At 39.2% G+C, this 18,494-nt stretch overlaps 1 protein-coding gene across 1 annotated transcript; it reads right to left on the bottom strand.

Annotated features, from left to right (window-relative positions):
- Window positions 1-83: 83 nt before the first annotated feature.
- On the bottom strand, window positions 84-17,996 carry LOC110167559 (sterile alpha motif domain-containing protein 9-like). Its single transcript, XM_055157880.1, has 8 exons — window positions 17,872-17,996; window positions 15,725-15,803; window positions 15,143-15,199; window positions 11,961-12,050; window positions 11,420-11,509; window positions 10,880-10,969; window positions 6,720-6,768; window positions 84-6,642 (listed from the first exon to the last, which is right to left on the bottom strand). The coding sequence occupies exons 2-8, from the start codon at window positions 15,799-15,801 to the stop codon at window positions 1,903-1,905; spliced, it is 5,193 nt and encodes a 1,730-aa protein (XP_055013855.1). The 5' UTR covers window positions 15,802-15,803; window positions 17,872-17,996; the 3' UTR covers window positions 84-1,902.
- Window positions 17,997-18,494: the final 498 nt, after the last annotated feature.

Genomic DNA, 18,494 nt, shown 5'->3' with positions numbered 1-18,494 from the left:
AAATGTGAATGCACCATAATGCCTCTAATCATAAATGTCCTTTATCAAGAAAAAAATAAACAAATCACATTTCACAACCCAAATGTAGATCTTATATGCTTTATTTTTACATTCAGATTTGACTATAACACACCAAATAAAATCCATATTTGTACTTGGAAATACATTGGATACAGGCTATTTTTGGATGTACATAATGATTTACATATTTTTGTCTCTTGTGTTGTAAATACCATTAGTTGGTTTCATAGACTACCTGACAGTTCCTTTGTACAAAAATAATGTGTTGTCAACTAAAACATTCTGATGTAATATTGAAAGTTACACCATGAGTATATGAAGCCTTTAAAAAATATTTTAAAAGAGCAATGCATTTTTTTCTTGTTTTGAGAAGATGTGAATAAACATGCAAACAAAGAATCTACAGATATTAGGCTTGTATACTGTTTGGCAGTTGTTTCACTGAATAGATTTCACTTTAATGTTTTAATTTACTTTGTACAAAATCATATGATACACTGAACTACTGCAATACACACTATCGAATATGAACTGATTTTTATTTTTTTTTATAATGGGCTCATAATATATACATGACACGTGTATAGTGCTTTTTAAGATACCCAAAGACTCTTTGCATAAGGTGTATGTAATGGTATGATGGGGAATGGTAGTGGTTGAAGAAGCTCTGAGAGGTAGGTGGGGTCTAGGTTATGGAGGAACTTGTACACAATGGTGACAAGCTTGAACTTGATATGCTGGAGGATGAGTAACCAGACAAGATCTCTGAATGTACTGAAGTTTATTGACGGTGAACTGTCAAGCAGGCTGTTGCAGTAGACGAGGCAAGATGAGATGAAGAGGTGGATGAGGTGTATAGCAAGCTGTTTTAACATTTAAACATTAAATCGGACATGTATTGTATATATCTCTAACTTAGTTTTGCCTAGTCAAAAAGAAAATTACGGATATCTGCAAAGTCATTCTTCTTATCCGTAACTGTCATTTTTGATATCCACAATGACATTCTTCCCAAGGCAAATGACTTCACTTTTGCCATTCATTTGTATGGGTTTCATAATTACGGATATCCACAATTCAGTTATGGATATCCACATCCTAAGTTACAGATATCTACAACTGAATTATAGGTATCTGTAATTCCAGTTTGAGATATCTACAATTTGATTCTGACTAGTCATAACTTAAGTTCAAGGTATCTTTATTTCACTTCAATTGACGATATCTACATGCTCCATTTCAGATATCTTAACTTAAGTTTTGACTAGGCGAAATGACGTTGTAGATATCTCTAACTGGAATTACAACTAGTCAGAACTGATGTTGTAGATATCTCAAACTGGAGTTTCAGATAGTCATATTTAGTTGTAGATGTCTCTTATCAAGTTTTAGATATGGTGTAATGAATTTTGATTGGAGATATCTGAAATTGCAGATATCCATAAATTTCATTGTGCCTAGTCAAAATATTATTACAGATATCTTGAACTGGAGATTTGACTAGGCGAAATGACGTTACAGATATCTATATGCAAATGATCCCACTTTAGAAAAGCTTATGGTGCAATGCCATTCTGTACAAAAAAAAATACTACAAGTTGAATTTCCGCTGAACCCAACAGATGTGATTAGCTGAACTACAAAGACTACTCGGACAACTGTCAGGTAAAGTCTGGTACAAAAATGTCTGAATATGAAAAACAAATAATTAATTCAAATTAAACAGTTTGGATTCCCATAACGCAGCTCGTAGGTGTGCATCCGGAACATTGGCTCCCAGCTGAGCCGAACCCCACACAGAATTATAAACCAGCTTTAAAACTTGGTGACAAACAGTAACTGAAAGGTCAACTGCAAAATGTGACACATGGTGCCATTTAATTATTTTTCATATTTTATACCATAGGCCACAGGACCTTCCAAGGTGAAGCCGATGTAAAAGGATACCTCCTCTCGGCTGTAACCACTGCGAATATCCCCGAGGTAGGCAGGACGGATCATAATTTTCGTGTTGGTATCATAAGTGACATAAATGTCACCGTTTTCAGATTTTCCTTTAACCCTTAACAGCTCATCTTGTATGTTGTGGGTGTTCCAGGCCTTTCCACTATGCCAAAGATGATGAAAGCTTGGATAATCATCACTATGACAAGACTGCAACAAAATTTGGTCAAGCTTTGTTTTGCTAACTATCCGTTTTAAACCACTTGATTTCCCAAGAAAGAAATGAGCAATAGCACTTCTTGATGGAAAGATGAAACTGAAACGTTTGTGGAAGGACCTTTTGGCTGATGCGATGTACGTACTGATGTTGCTGTATTCTGTGAAGTTTTTGAGGGACTGGTCTTTGGATGGCCACATCAGCAGCATGCAGAGGTAATAGAGCTCGAGGAGGTTGGATCGTGTGCCCTCCCTCTGCAGAACATCATTAAGGAGCTCCAACAACTCCTCATATTTCTTCACACGAGACTTTGGTTTGATGCTGTGAAGAACAATGGTTGCTAAGATGTAATTCACTGTGTCAGAAGTTGATGGATATCTGCTGACGGAGTTTTCAAAAATAAATTTCCATTTCTCATAAATGTTTTCGATTTCCTTTTGGTCTTTGTGACTCAAACTCTGCAGAAGACCTGCAAAAGAATCTGCCTGCATCATCTCCAGGTCACGACGGTGATCCTCTATCACCTGCTGTTGACTAAGATTGGGGTTTCTTGCCCGTTCTTGCTCCTTTTCCTCCTCTGAACAACTGAATAGCTTGATGTACTTCTTGAAAAGGTCTGAGACCTTACGTTTGTTTCTTTCATCAACTGTTTCCCTGTTTAGTGGCACATGTCTGGGCCTCAAGTATATGAAGTAGTTCTCAAAGAAAGTGAAAATCTCCTTCAGTCTTGGTTTTAGTGAAACAAGAAATCTCCCATGATCATTGAGGACACTGGCTATTGCGTCTACTTCTGGACCACTGTTATTACCCAACATGGTAATGGGTTGTTGCCCTCTAAGAACCTGTAACATTTTGTCTCTTCTGTGTCTGTCACTGACAGAGAAAACAGGAAGTTCTGTAATCAAGTCAAGAAGCATGATCATAACCTCTGTTTCTCCAAGATAGCCTGAGGTGTTGTAGCCTGTCCTTACTTTTCTACCATGTCGATCCCATGGGTCGTTTTGTTCATCTTTCTTTGCTAGTTCCTGAGAGTCCTTGAACGCAGACACAGCTTTAGATGCTAACTGTAAACATTCATCAAGTGACTCTGGAGACATTTCCTTGGAATCTTCAATGAGCTTTTTGAGCTGGCTTTTGTACACCTGTCCCACTGTGTCTGCGATGTAGGAGTTAGATCTTTTGCTCTGCGCGTCTAGGGCCCATTTGAGAGCAGAGCCAAAGTCTTTCTCATTAAGACACATGTGCCTAGCCAGAGCTTGAGGCAGTGTTGCACTTCTGTCAAATCTATGAATGGCTCGTTCAAGGACTTCCTTAACCTTATCAAATCCTTCTTCTTTTTGAATGTCTTCAATCAAAGGTGAAAATAATGTGTTCTTGTCATCTCCTTGCTCTCGCCGGGTCCGTGTGACCAACATAATTTGGATAAACTGGTTCAGGAAATCCTTTCCCATGCATGTTCTATAGAGGTTCTCACAGAACAACAAGTCAATGGTTATATCAGAAAGACCAGACAGCTGTTGCTCTTTGAAAACTTTGATGCAGTTTTCAGCAATCATTGGGTGTAAGAGCCGCACTGCTTGGTAAGTGCCATGTTCCTCAACAATGAAAGTTATCAGGAGAGTGGAATATGGGTTCATTTTATCTTCCAGAGATTCCGATGTCCAAAGAGGGTTTCTAATCTCCATCAGCTCCTCACATAAAGAGAGGGACATGTAGGACCCATTGACATACGTGTTCAGCAAAGCTAGAAAAGACAGAAGTTTACCCTGTGGTGAACCAATATCTAGATCTTTAAGAATGTTGTTCACTAAATCACTAATGTAGTCTTTGCTAAAATCATTTTTCATGATCATGAATGCATAGAAAGTGTCTGGTTTGTCATGGTTGTCTTTGAGTTCCTGATATTTCTTTGAAAACAAATCCTTCTCTTTTGATGAGAGCTTGGCACTGATGAACACATTTGGATTGTAACAGTTGTTTGAGGTTTTTTCAGGAAATGGTGTTCTCTCACAGTTTAATATCAGTACAATAAGGTTATTGGGCTGACTTCTGTCTATAGCAGCACCAATAATACACTGCTTTAAATCATCCACATCGTACCAGTTGTCTACCAACAACAGAACTGGTGTGTAGCTTGACTGGTCTTGTTTACCATATGTGAGCAGTGTCCTGACTTGCAATGCAATCTCTTTATTTGTTGCCATTTGGTTTTTAACAACTGCACATCTGAATTTGTTTTTTAAGCTCCATAGTATGTGCTTGGCTAAAGTAGTGCCCCCACAGCCTGGGTGGTGGAACAGATTCACAATCACACAAGGAGAGGTGTGGCTCTGCCTTGGGCAGACGAGCTGGTGTAGGTCATCATATGTGTCTCGTCTGATGAAGGGCAGGCTGCCTGGCTGCTCTGACAGGTAAAAGTTCCACCATGACACTTGGCCTCCCCTGTAAAACACCTCTTCTGTGTTCTTCTTAAATTCGTCAAAGGATTTGTTTGTTTCTATTTCTGTTTTCTCACATTCATTTTCACACAATATTTCCAAATCTGTCATCATCTCCTCTTCTTTCTTTTCCAGTAGGACCGAGCTAGAACCTGTGGAAGGCAAGAATCTTCTGGAGGCACGTGTCTGGGGCTCCTTCAGTTTCTTTATGGTGCTGGAGATCTCATTTAGGCTCAAAGTGTAGATGCATTTATTGCTGATATCTTCTTTACAGCGAACCTCTACCAAATTCTTCCAGAGGCTGAAAACTGTGGCATCTTTGCAAAGACAAAGCATGTTATCCATTCCTCCCAAGGAGCGGTACAATGCACAGAATGTTTCTAGAATAGGGCTTGAGATGTCAGAAATAGGAGAGTGAAGAATGATCAGGACCAATAATCTGTGCTTGGGAAGCAGGTCAGGAGTACAGAGAAAGGACACCATATTGATAATGTCCCCAGAACGATTCTTCAGCCACTCGCGCGGAGAAAGAGGTCTCTCTGAGTCATTCTCCTCACCTGCCTGTCCATTACAGAAGACCCAGCTAGTTTGTTTAAACAGATTGAGCTTAGTTATAACTGAAGTGCTGTCTTGTGTCATGTACATGTGTGGGAAATGCAGATTGGCTGCACGGTCTCTTCTGTAAAAGTGGCAGGTTCCATTTGTACCAGACTCCGGGTCAAAATCCAAAACTGCAAACAATTTCAGTTCTTTCAAAAAGTCCATGTGCTCCAATTGGCTTGAATGACATTTGTCAGTAACAACAAAAGCTTGCATGAAATCAGAAAGTGAATCTTGTCCACGAGTGATCAGTTGTTTCAGTCTTTGACCCTGTTGCTCAGAGGGAGGAGGAGTTTCATACTTTTCCTCTGCTGCTCTGCGAGATGATGCCCAATGTTTTACTTTGTTATTGATTTCCTTAATTTTATCTTGAAACACACGTGGATTTGAATCTGATAAAATGTTGACTTTTTTGGATCCTTCTCGCACAAAAAGACATTCAATTTTGGACTGCTGCTGATTCTTATCTGTGGATGGAATATTCAGAATAGTGTAAAAGACACTCTCCTGAGTCTCAGAATACAGAGGAACCACATCCACCTCAATCACCCATTTGTCTGATGCTGTTCCATCTTCACATTGAACCTGGACAAACACAGGAGGCCTGATGCACATCCTGGCAGAGTGTATGTGCTGCGGTTCAAAGTATTTACTTAAGTCTGATTCAAATGCCTCACTGTAAAGACTGATTGAGCTGATTTTGTGGCCTATTATTCGACCATGTTCTTGGCCTGGTTCATCATTTACTCCAAAATGAATTGTCCCATTGGTGCGTGAATTCATGCAGCTCGCTGCAAAACAAAACATTTCATTTGTGAACTCAAACAAGGCCTCTCTTTTGCTGATTTCATTTGAATCTGGTAGAAGTTTGTATTCGTGAACAGGCTCTAGGAGATTACTAGGACCTGTCACAACGGGGAGGAAGTAGTGCTCTGTGTAAAACACAGGTGCGCTGCTTTTGTCAAAAGGACGTAGCACGCACAAGGCTCGCTTTGTCTGTGAAAGGGATTGTATCTGCTGTATCTGTGTCTGCTCTGTGATCTGCTCTTCAAAATCATCTCTCACTTCATGCAACTCTGATGCACTTTCACTGTGAAATCCTGAATCTGTTGTCACAGTTTTGGTTTCCAATTTATCCTGAGCCATTTTCTCTGGCTCTTCTGATTCCTGATGCCGTGCACTCAGCTCAGAGCGCCTGTTGAACCTTTCCACCTGTCGTAGGATCTGTAATGCTGGAGCTGGTGGAACTCCTAACTCTATAAGGTCCTGTTTCTCAAAAGACACTAAACATGCTCCTGAGGCCTCTTGGTCGTACAGATTCTGTGCAACCTTTGATGGAATACGAAGGTGAGTTATTAGCCAATGTCGAACATGTTCTTTTGTCCAGTCTTCCATTATTGGTGGAAATGCCTTTTCTTCACCCTATTAATTAAAACAAAGATGATAAAAATACATTTCAAGAAATAACAGTGTGTTTAACCAGCTGTGGGTTTACATACTTTTGCACTAAGTCTTCCATAAACTGAAGGTTCTGCAGGCATCACGTTCCTGTTAAAAAAAATGTTAATAAAATTGATCACAACACCAAGTCGGAATATCAGCGAAAACAAACATAGGTCTACTTCATGCCTGTCTTTACATAACACACTTGATAAATCAGGTCTCAGGTACTCATTGCATTGTAGAGATGGTAAAGTTGGTGATGTTATCTTTTACATAAAACTTTTTTTTCTGTTATATACCATTCATATTAATTATATTCAAGAGACTGGCTCAAATAGTCTGTGTCCAGGGTGAGAAGGTAAGCTATGATCTGACCTATTCGCTCCCAAGGCCTGGAGACGCACAGGTCCTGGACAAATAGAGTGTTGTCACGATACAAAAAATTCTATATAAATATATAAATACTTGATTTCGCTGGTAAGGACTAGACTTAATACTACCACAAGACCACAAGAGCAAGACAAATATCGGATATCGTATCGACTCAATAAATCCATATCGGACCACTGTGACCTTGTGTGACTGCCAATTGAACCTTAAGTACCCTAAGCAACAATGCATAGTGGTGCCACCATGCCCTTAAAGACTATAATACAACTTCCAGTGATTATTTCAGTCATTTAATTTTTCAAAACCTCTTCAGGCTGGTGTCCAGGAGGCATCCAGAACAGATGCCCAAGCCACTTCAGCAGGTTCCTCTTGACAAGGAGGTGCAGCAGCTTTACCCCAAGATCCTCCCGTGTGCCTGAGCTCCTCACCTCAGCCACAGCGCAGAGTAAACTCATTTTATTTGTGATCTTGTTCTTTCCCTTTGTCATTACACAAAGCTCATGACCATAGGTGAGAGTAGGAACTTAGATTGAAAAACTTTGCCTTTTGACTCAGCTCCCTCTTTACCACAACAGTCTGATACACGAACCGCATCACTGCAGACGCTGCACTGATCTGCCTGTCAATCTTATGCTCCATCCTTCTCTGACAAGACCCCAAGATACTTGAACTACTCCACTTGTTAAGTTAATACAATTTAAGAAAATTTTACTTTTTTTTTTTTGTCATGAAAAATAAATTATGGCACAGGTCACAATTTTCAAAAGCCTATTAAACAGGCTAAATACATTTGCAAATGGTCCACAGCAAGTCAACAATAGAGGACATATTAGTGGATAGGCCATAGGTGATGACCATGTCCAGACTTTACCCCTGTTGGGAATTGGCTGTGTGATGTACTGGGCAAAATTCATACATTTAACAACATTTAAAAACTTATTTGCTACAGGGTCTAAAAGGTCATTCATGTGCAGGTTAAAATCACTGGTTAAAATGATCATATTATAAGAATTGTGTAAAACTGATAAAACTCCAAAAGGTTGTTGACAAAAAAAATTGCATTTTTTGATGGTCTCTAGATGGCAAAAATATTTTATAACTTTAATCTGAGAAGCAGTGAGGGTGCACACTGAATGAACATGCCCTGTTGATTGCGTATGTGGATGTGCTGTCTGCATGAGGCAAGCCCCAATAGGACAAATAACTGGCCTGGCTCAACAAGATGCTGAGGATATCTGCAAAGAAAAGCCACTGAGCACTGCCTTTAAGACTGAAATGTTACCCAGGAACATTCGGGCAAATAAAAAAGCTCGCTTTTATGAACCTTACAACCCACTCTGCACATTGTGGTGAGTTCATGTATCTTTTCTACTTGATGCTCACACAAGAAGAGCCCTGAAGAAGAGTCAGTTGTGAGGCAAGTAAGCGCACATGCACGCACAGAAACACACACACGCAGGCCATAGTTTAGCCGAATTAAAGAACAGACAGAAGTATCATCTACAGTGGGGCAAAAAAGTATTTAGTCAGCCACCAATTGTGCAAGTTCTCCCACTTAAAAAGATGAGAGATGCCAGTCATTTTCATCATAGGTTCACTTCAACTATGAGAGACAGAATGGGGGGAAGAATCCAAGAAATCACATTGCAGGATTTTTTATTAATTAATTAATTAATTGATAAATTCCTCTGTAAAATAAGTATTTAGTCACCTACAAACAAGCAAGATTTATGGCTCTCACAGACCTGTAACGTCTTCTTTAAGAGGCTCCTCTGTTGTCCACTCGTTCCTGTATTAATGGCACCTGTTTGAACTGGTTCTCAGTTTAAAAGACACCTGTCCACAACCTGAAACAGTCACACTCCAAACTCCACTATGACCAAGAACAAAGAGCTGTCAAAGGACACCAGAAACTGAATTGGAGGCCTGCACCAGGCTGGGAAGACTGAATCTGTGATAGGTAAGCAGCTTGGTGTGAAGAAATCAACTGTGGGAGCAATTATTTGAAAATGAAAGACAAACAAGACCACTGACAATCTTCCTCGATCTGGGGCTCCATGCAAGAGCTCACTCTGTGGGGTCAAAATGATCACAAGAACAGTGAGCAAAAATCCCAGAACCACACGGGGGGACCTAGGAATGACCTGCAGAGAGCTGGGACGAAAGTAACAAAGGCTACCATCAGTAACACACCACCAGGGACTCAAATCCTGCAGTGCCAGACGTGCCCCCCTGCTTAAGCCAGTACATGTCCAGGCCGTCTGAAGTTTGCTAGAGAGCATCTGGATGATCCAGAAGAGGATTGGGAGAATGTCCTATGGTCAGAAGAAATGTTTGGGTACAAAACTCAACTCGTCGTGTTTGCAGGAGAAAGAATGCTGAGTTGCATCCAAAGAACACCATACCCACTGTGAAGCAGGGGGGAGGAAACATCATGCTTTGGGGCTGTTTTTCTGCAAAGGGACCAGGATGACTGATCCGTGTAAAAGAAAGAATGAATGAGACCATGTATTGTGAGATTTTGAGTGAAAACCTCCAGCCATCAGTAAGGGCATTGAAGATGAAATGTGGCTGAGTCTTTCAGCATGACAATGATCCCAAACACATCGCCCAGGCAACAAAGAAGTGGCTTCGTAAGAAGCATTTCAAGGTCCTGGAGTGCCCTTGCCAGTCTCCAGATCTCAACCCCATAGAAACTCTTTGGAGGGAGCTGAAAGTCTGTGTTGCCCAGCGATAGCCCCAAAACATCACTGCTCTAGAGGAGATCTACATGGAGGAATGGACCAAAATGTCAACAACAGTGTGAGAAAACCTCGTGAAGACTTGCAGAAAACAGGGTATATATAAATAATAATAATAATAATAATAATAATAATAATAATAATAATAATAATAATAATAATAATAATAATAATGAGATGAACTTTTTTTATTGACCAAATACTTATTTTCCACCATAATTTGCAAATAAATTCTTTAAAAATCAGACAATGTGATTTTCTAGATTTTTTTTTTTCAAATTTTGTCTCTCATAGTTGAGGTATACCTATGATGAAAATTACAGATGACAAAAAATGCATTTTGATTCCTGTGAGTCCTGGTAGAGGTCACTGACTTGCTCCATTGCACAGACTTGAAACTTTTTTTGCCATTGATCGAATGCGGCAGCACAACCGCTGTTCATTGTTATAGACTAACCTGCTAATCATCTGTTAGACTGAGCTGGCAATTACTATTTTTCTCTGGGTCTGTTTTTTGTTGAACATCAGTATTTAGTTAGTCCAATGAGGTTAATTTGGTGTTCCGATAATTTATTACTAAACATTGGTCTAATAAAAGAATCTATTCAAATAAATCAGCATTTAGTTGGTTGTTTGGCTTTCTCGTAATTGTTTCAGAACCCACAGTATACTGCAGAAATGGGAACGCCTTGTGTGTGTGTGTCAGTGCATGTAACACTCAGCAGGACCACTCACCACTAAAATAAAAAGCAGAAAGAACGGTACCCTAGGAGTAGTGTGGGATCACTATATTCTTGATGTTATAAATGTTGATGTATAACCAACATGTAAGTTGGTGCCAAAATCACCAACATGTGATCAATTTACAGCTTCAAGATAATTATTCAACACAATTTTCCATTAAAGGTAAAAAGTGTCCTCTGAATTCAGTGGTCCAGAAAGTGTGACGGTACTCATTCTAAAGTTTTTAAGCAAAGCATGCAGTTGCATGAGGATGAGATGGAACAACTTCCATATTATTTATAAATACTATACTACAGTAGTATGTGTCATTTTTTATTGAAAATAAAATGGGGAAATCATACCTGTCTTTAGGTTTTCCACTCGATAAATCAGGTCTCTCTGGACTAAATGATTGTAGAGATGGTGAAATTGGTGAAACACTTCTTTCAAACCTGCAGAAACAACAATGAACACAATTAAGTTTCTTTCAGAATGCTGTGTTAACTTTCCCCTGTTTGCTCTGCCTAATCTGTCAGGTGTACAGGTAGGTTCCATTGCAAAAGAAAATTGAATTCTGTCAACTGGTCAAAAGTCTTTGAGACTTAGGTGTGAACTGTTACCATGAATAATTATCCATCACATTTTTTTGTTTGTTTGTTTGTTTGTTTGTTTTTTCCATTAAACCTAAAAAAGTGTCTATTCCTCTGAATAAAGTGGCCCAGAAAGTGTGACAGAACTCACCCTAAAGTCTTTAAGTGAAACATGAAGTTGCATGTGGAGCAAATGGAACAACTTCCATATTATTTATAAATACTATACTACAGTAGTATGTGTCAAAATGCTTGTTTTTTTCTGTTTATTGAAAGAAAAATGGCTAAACCACAGACATGGGGAATTCATACCTGTCTTTAGGTTTTCCACTCGATAAATCAGGTCTCTCTGGACTAAATGACTGTAGAGATGGTGAAATTGGTGAAACACTTCTTTCAAACCTGCAGAAACAACAATGAACATAATCAAGTTTCTTTCAGAATGCTGTGTTAACTTTCCCCTGTTTGCTCTGTCTAATCTGTCAGGTGTACAGGTAGGTTCCACTGCAAAAGAAAATTTAATTCTGTCAACTGGTCAAAAGTCTTTGAGACTTAGGTGTGAATTGTCACCATGAATAATTATCCATCATGTTTTTTTTTTTTGTTTGTTTGTTTGTTTTGGTTTTTTCCATTAAAGCTAAAAATGTGTCTATTCCATCTAAATAAAGTGGTCCAAAAAGTGTGATGGGGCTCACTCTAAAGTCTTTAAGTGAAACATACAGTCACATGAAGATCAGATAGAACAACTTCCATATTATGTTATATACTTTACTGCAGTAGTATGTGTCAAATGCTTGTTTTTTCTGTTTATTGGAAGAGAAATGGTCAAACCACAGACACTGGAAATTCATACCTGTCTTTAGGTTTTCCACTCGATAAATCAGGTCTCTCTGCACTCATTAATTGTAAAGATGGTGAAGTTGGTGAAGCACTTCTTTCAAACCTGCAGAAATAATAATGAACACAATTAAGTTTCTTTCAGAATACTGTGTTAACTTTCCCCTATTTGCTCTAAGTAATTCCTCAGTTGTTCACTCTTACACACTTTGGTCCGTTTGCCAGAATTCTATTTTCTTTTGCTATTTCTCCTGTTTTATTAAAGAATGGATACTATGTTGAACAGTCTTTTTCCTTTAGTCCTGTACAGAGACATTAAGGTCATAAAAGACATTTCGCACCAAATTATAGCTAAATAGCTAGTTTCAATCTGTAGTCCCTGATTTGCAGGAATAAATTATACAAGGTCAACTATGTTGCCTTATGTCCCAATGAGAACGAAGTGAGTACACTATCAATGTAAGTGATTGCTCATAGCATGAGAAGCTTTTACAAAAAAAAAAAGGGGGGGGGGGGGGGGGGACAAATTACATTAAGGGTGCACTACATAACATTTCTAGTGGAGAGCCCGTCACCTGCTTGTCCCCATGGAAATGTTGTCACTTTGTCTAGAATGTTCCACAGTATAGATTAAACTTATCTTTCACGAAGGAGACAGGCAGGTTACAGCACTATGCCACATTACAGTTCAGATCTGTGGAGAATCGACCCTATTCACAGAATAGGAAATTTACACAACTCCAAAATCAAAACCAAACTAACCCCAGGGATCGGAGTGATAAAAAGAAGGAGGATAAACAGAGCCAACTTGGCCCCAAGGACCGCTGGGTGAAAAATCTTTCCAACCGAGAGCTTACCAAGACAGAGAAAGAAGTACTTTCCAAAGGACTGAATTTCTCTGTAACTTCTAACTGCATCCCCATGGTGGACTACATCACAGCAGCAGAATCCGCCATTAGGAACAACAAACTCACAGAGACAGAAGCTGGAGACCTTAGACTGAAATTAACGGTGGCACTGAGCAATGCCAAACCTCCTCCCTCCAACATAACATCAGAGGAAAGGAAGGCCATTATTGCTCTTGAGAAGGACCACAGCATCAACATTCTGCCAGCAGACAAAGGGAGATGCACGGTGATTCTTAACACAACTGATTATGAGGCTAAAGTTCACAGCCTTCTCTGTGACGCCGCTACCTACGAATTACTAAAACGAGACCCCACCAGTGGATACAGAAAGAAGATCATTGACTGCCTGTAGAAGTTGGAGAAGGAAGAAGTCATCAATCGACAGATGTATTATAGACTGTATCCTGGTGATTCCGTTCTGTGTATCTGCGGCCTCCCTAAGATTCACAAACAGGGAGTACCTCTCAGACCCATTGTTTGTAGCACAGACTCCATCACGTACAATGTGGCCAAACACCTGAAGACCATTTTGTCCCCTTTGGTGGGTAACACGGAGCACAATATTGAGAACACAGCCGAATTTGTTAACAAAATCAAACATCTCCAGTTCGACCCGGATGAGAAAATGGTTTCCTTTGATGTGACGTCTCTTTTCACATGTATCTCTACATCAGTAGCAGTGGAAGCAGCAAGAAGAGACTACTGCAGGATACCAAACTAGAAGAGAGAACTAAACTGTCACCTGATCAAATCTGCCAACTGCTGGAAATCTGTTTAAATACCACCTATTTCCAGTTCAGATGGAACTTCTACAGGCAAATCCACGGCTGTGCGATGGGCTCACCGGTCTCTCCTGTCATTGCTAACTTATATATGGAACAATTTGAACAGAGGGCCTTGGCCTCTTATCCAGGAACTCCACCCACACATTGGTATCGTTATGTGGATGATAACTTTTCTAAAATCAAAATTCAAGATTTGGAACCATTTACTGCACATATTAATGCTGTAGATCCTAACATCAAATTCACCGGTGAAGATGCCAAGAACAACACATTGGCTTTCTTAGATTGTGCAGTAACAATAGGAGAACACTGACTCCAGGTGGAGGTCTTCAGGAAGCCCACACACACGGACCAGTACCTGCTTTTTGATTCTCACCACCCACTGCAACACAAACTTGGAGTTATTCAGACACTACAACACAGGGCTCAAGTGGTGCCTACAAGCACAGAGGGAAAGGAGAAAGAAGAACAACATGTGCAGAAAGCCCTCTCTGTTTGTGGATATCCAAAACGGGCCTTCAACAAAACCTAGAGAACTAAAAAACAGGACAACAGAGAATCAGAACCCAGGAGAAAGGGGGTAACTATTCCGTACATGGCTGGTGTTCTGAAAAACTACAGAGGATTTTCAGACAACATGAGATCCCGGCCTATTTCAAACCTACAAACACTCTAAGACAGAAACTGGTCCACCCAAAGGACAAAACACCGTGCCACAAACAGAGCAATGTGATCTAGTCCATTCAGTGTAGTGAAGACTGCAGTGAACGCTACATTGGAGAAACTAAACAGCTACTTCACAAAAGGATGTACCAACACAGATGAGAGAGCAGCAGTGGACCTCAGTCTGCTATACGTCTCCACTTAAAAGCCACGGGCTACTCATTTGAGGACAGCGAGGTACAGATTTTAGCCAGAGAGAAAAACTGGTTTGAGAGGGGAGTGAAAGAAGCCATTTTTATTAAGAAAGAGAATCCTTCTCTTAACAGAAATGGAGGACTCAGAAACCATCTATCTCCTATTTACAACTCCATCCTCAAACCTAATTCAAAACAAACAAGAGAACAATAGGTGTAGCCAGGTCAGGTCCAGAGGTGTGGAAGCTCCATTATGGCCATTAATTGTTATGTTAATTAGACCCCACACACTGTACAGGTCAATAGGCCGAACTAACAAACAGAAACTGTAAACAAGTAGGTGTGTTAGTTTCAGTTTGTTGGCTCCTCCCTGCAGATATAAGGAAGTGTCCACTAGCATTCTGACCAGAACTGAAGAAGCAGCTTGAATGAGCTGCAAAACGTCTTCAACCAAACTAACTTTTGTCCAGTCGACAAACTGAATTTTTCTCCTCACCTGTTCACAGAAGGAATTATTTTTGAGCAATAGAAACACCTGTAATGAATAAATGCAGGATATTTAATGCCATACCATGGAACATTCCAGGGAAAGAAATAACATCTCCATGGAGACAAGCAACATCACGAGAAAAATTGTAAAACACATACCCTTCAGATGTGTGTGGTTGTGTGGATGATGCAGACCTTTGTGCCACATTTTTCCTCCTGTAAATGGAAGAAAAAAAAAATCATGCATAAAGACAAGAGTGGATGCCAATGTTGCCAGTGGAGACAACTATATATCAAAAGATAAGTGTGTAATTTCACTCAGATTCATATCATCTGAATAATACTTAGCAGATATTAATAGACGCTTGTATTTAAAGGTGCACTATATATGGTTTCTGGTGAAAGGTTCGCTACTTACTTGTCTCTGTGGAAATGCTGTTGTGCTTCCAGATGATATTTTGCTATTTATCTGTCTTCAACTACACTTACCTCATGATAAATTGATATAGCAAAAATCCATCTTGTTGCTCAAGATTCATTTTTGATGCCTACTGTGGAACATTCTCTGCAAAATTATTGCATCATCATGGAGACTATCAAATGGTGTGTCCTTCACTAGAAAAGTGATGTAGTGCACCTTTTAACTGACATAGCGCCAAAAGCAACCAGATTATCAGATTTTTAGAATCCATTATTTCAATCCAGTAATTTCCTCTTCTTTTAATGTCAACCACATTGTACCTTTTTTTGCGTTTTTTGCCACTAGATGACTTTGAGTTCTCTGGTCCAGATGGGTACACAGGCTTTTTCTGATCCATTTCTATAAATCATCAGACATTTGAATTAATAAATACTGTATATAATTATATTACTCACCAAACTTATCATATGAACAACAGCTATTAGGCAATTAGACAACAACCAGGCAAATAAAGTGTACCTCATAGCAATGTATCCTGACTTTGGTGCTAAGTTCTAAAAAGAAATATAATGATTTTGTGTGACTCCAAATGTGCAAGAGGCAAATAAATTTACAAAAAGTAAAAGTAGACAAGCCACCCAACGTTCATTAATGTGGGCTATTGCATGTGGGACATCACCAGCTACAAGAATGGAATTGTGATGTTGTAAACCCCTCCTAAATTTTGAGTGTGCATTTTCTAGGTTGCTTATGGTAACACACTCTGCATGGGAAGTGCTGACTTGAGTATGGTACGGGTATCAGCGTTATGGGCGAGTTAATTAGAGTAAAATAAGCATACTTAAATGTCATACACATCACATTTATTTTTATGAATGCAGGCCTATATATAGTGTTGGTAATTAATAAAAGGCATGAATTGGGTAGGCTATAATTGAGGTGTATATTTGAATGAATGAAAAAATATCTTGCCAATGGATTTAAAAATATATATTTAGACAGAGAGTAAATGTGCTTCAAACTACTACACAATGAGCAAAATTGCTATATATTACTGACATTGAGAGGGGTTTAAAAATATTTTGAAATACTTTGAAAATGGCTACATAAAAATCCCTATAGATATGTACTATAATAGTACGGTTTTTCTATCGATAGGGCGTGTCTACGTGTGCGTGTGCGCAACGTGATAGGAGTTATCTCATATAAACTTATTTAAATGTTTATACTGATGATACCGCTGCAAAATATGGGACATTTTTGCGCAGATACTTAAGTTAGACATCCTCTCAGACAAAGAAAACAGTCAGCTCAGTAAAAGAACAAAGACCTCCTAATTTTAGGGATGTTGAAAATATTTTTAGGGGTCTAGATCTCGACCCTATCTAGATATTTTACTGTGTATTGTACATGCTGGTGCCAATTCATTCTTAAATCTAAACATACTGCTCTCTAGACAGCCCATTTGCAGCTGACGTTTTATTAATTAACAGTAGTACTTTTTTACTCTAATAGGTGTGTTTTCGATGCCGAAGCCTTCACAGCTGCAGCCGAAGGGAGGAGAAAAAGACTAAAATCAGCTTGGACACTCCATGAGCCAAAGTACAGCCAGGACTCAGTCCTCAGAGTCCCGTTGACAGGACAGTGAAGTGTTGCACTGAATAAAACTAGGCTACATCAAACTTTTTGAATGTTTTCCCAACCACACCAGAGTCTGACCTCACATCACCTGAGCAAAGAATTACAATTGAGTTTACACGCTTAGGCTTGGTCTGTGCTAAAAAAAAAAAAAAAAAAAAAAAATCACTTTTACATCATCTTGGTAAATCAAATATTAATTACATTGTCACTGTATTGTAGAACCATGCATAAACGTTGTTACTGTGACTTAGAAAACGTAGACTCACAATTTAGGAGCGGCTTTATTTAGGAAAAACGAAAGGCGGTTAGCTTGACCTGAGTAAAAGTGTTAAACAATAATAATAACATTAATAAATAGCTCTCTTATTCTCTTTGTAAAAGGGGCATTTGTTTTTTTTTTACGAGGGCGTGACGTCATTGTGGTATCTTCTTTCTCTGATGGCGCTTGCCATTCTTGAACTGTATGCCCCCTGCTGCATCGTACTGAATGTTTAATGAATAAATATGCCCAACTAAACAAGCTAATGAGACGACCTGGTCAAGCATCGTTCATCTGCATGTGAACAGTTACTTCTGCCGAAACACAAAAAGATTCGGATTCTATTTCTCTTCAATGTGTTTCAATGTGTTTCTCTTCAATGTGTTTCTCTTCAAATAAAATCACTGCGCTACACTTTCCCGTAGATTGAGCCGATAAGACTATCAGATACGAGGGGTAGTTTAGTCCTAAATGTCTTGACGAACCACAATATAGCCTACTGGTCTAGGCCTGGCGTATAGCAAATTGAGATTAAATTACCAACCAAATAGGCAAAACTTTGCTTACCTGAAGACCATATGGAGTTACAACGTCATGACCATTACAAGCGGTATAAACTGCAGCCTATATTTCTTCAGCAGTTGTTCCTCTAAGCAAGAGTAGGCACTGGGTTTATAAAAGAGTCAATAGTGCGCTCCCTTGTGATGGTCATACGTTTAACTCCATATGGTCCTTCAGTGCCTAACTTAAAGTTTTGTCCATTTGCGTCTTGGACATTTAATTCTCCTCGCAATGTGATAAATACGTGACCAGCACTGCTATATTGTGGTTCGTCAAGACATTTAGGACTAAACTACCCCTCGTATCTGATAGTCTTATCGGATCAATCTACGGGAAAGTGTAGCGAAGTGATTTTATTTGAAGAAAACACATTGAAGAGAAACAATTGAAACACATTGAAGAGAAATAGAATCCGAATTTTTTGTGTTTCGGCAGAAGTAACTGTTCACATGCAGATGAACGATGCTGACCAGGTCGTCTCATTAGCTTGTTTAGTTGGGCATATTTATTCATTAAACATTCAGTACGATGCAGCAGGGGGCATACAGTTCAAGAATGGCAAGCGCCATCAGAGAAAGAAGATACCACAATGACGTCACGCCCTCGTAAAAAAAACAAATGCCCCTTTT

The sequence above is a fragment of the Boleophthalmus pectinirostris genome, unplaced genomic scaffold (genome assembly GCF_026225935.1).
Source record: "Boleophthalmus pectinirostris isolate CB_2022bp ecotype Guang Dong unplaced genomic scaffold, ASM2622593v1 HiC_scaffold_22, whole genome shotgun sequence".
Classification (NCBI taxonomy): Eukaryota; Metazoa; Chordata; class Actinopteri; order Gobiiformes; family Gobiidae; genus Boleophthalmus; species Boleophthalmus pectinirostris.
This window is presented reverse-complemented; position numbering and strand designations above follow the sequence as displayed.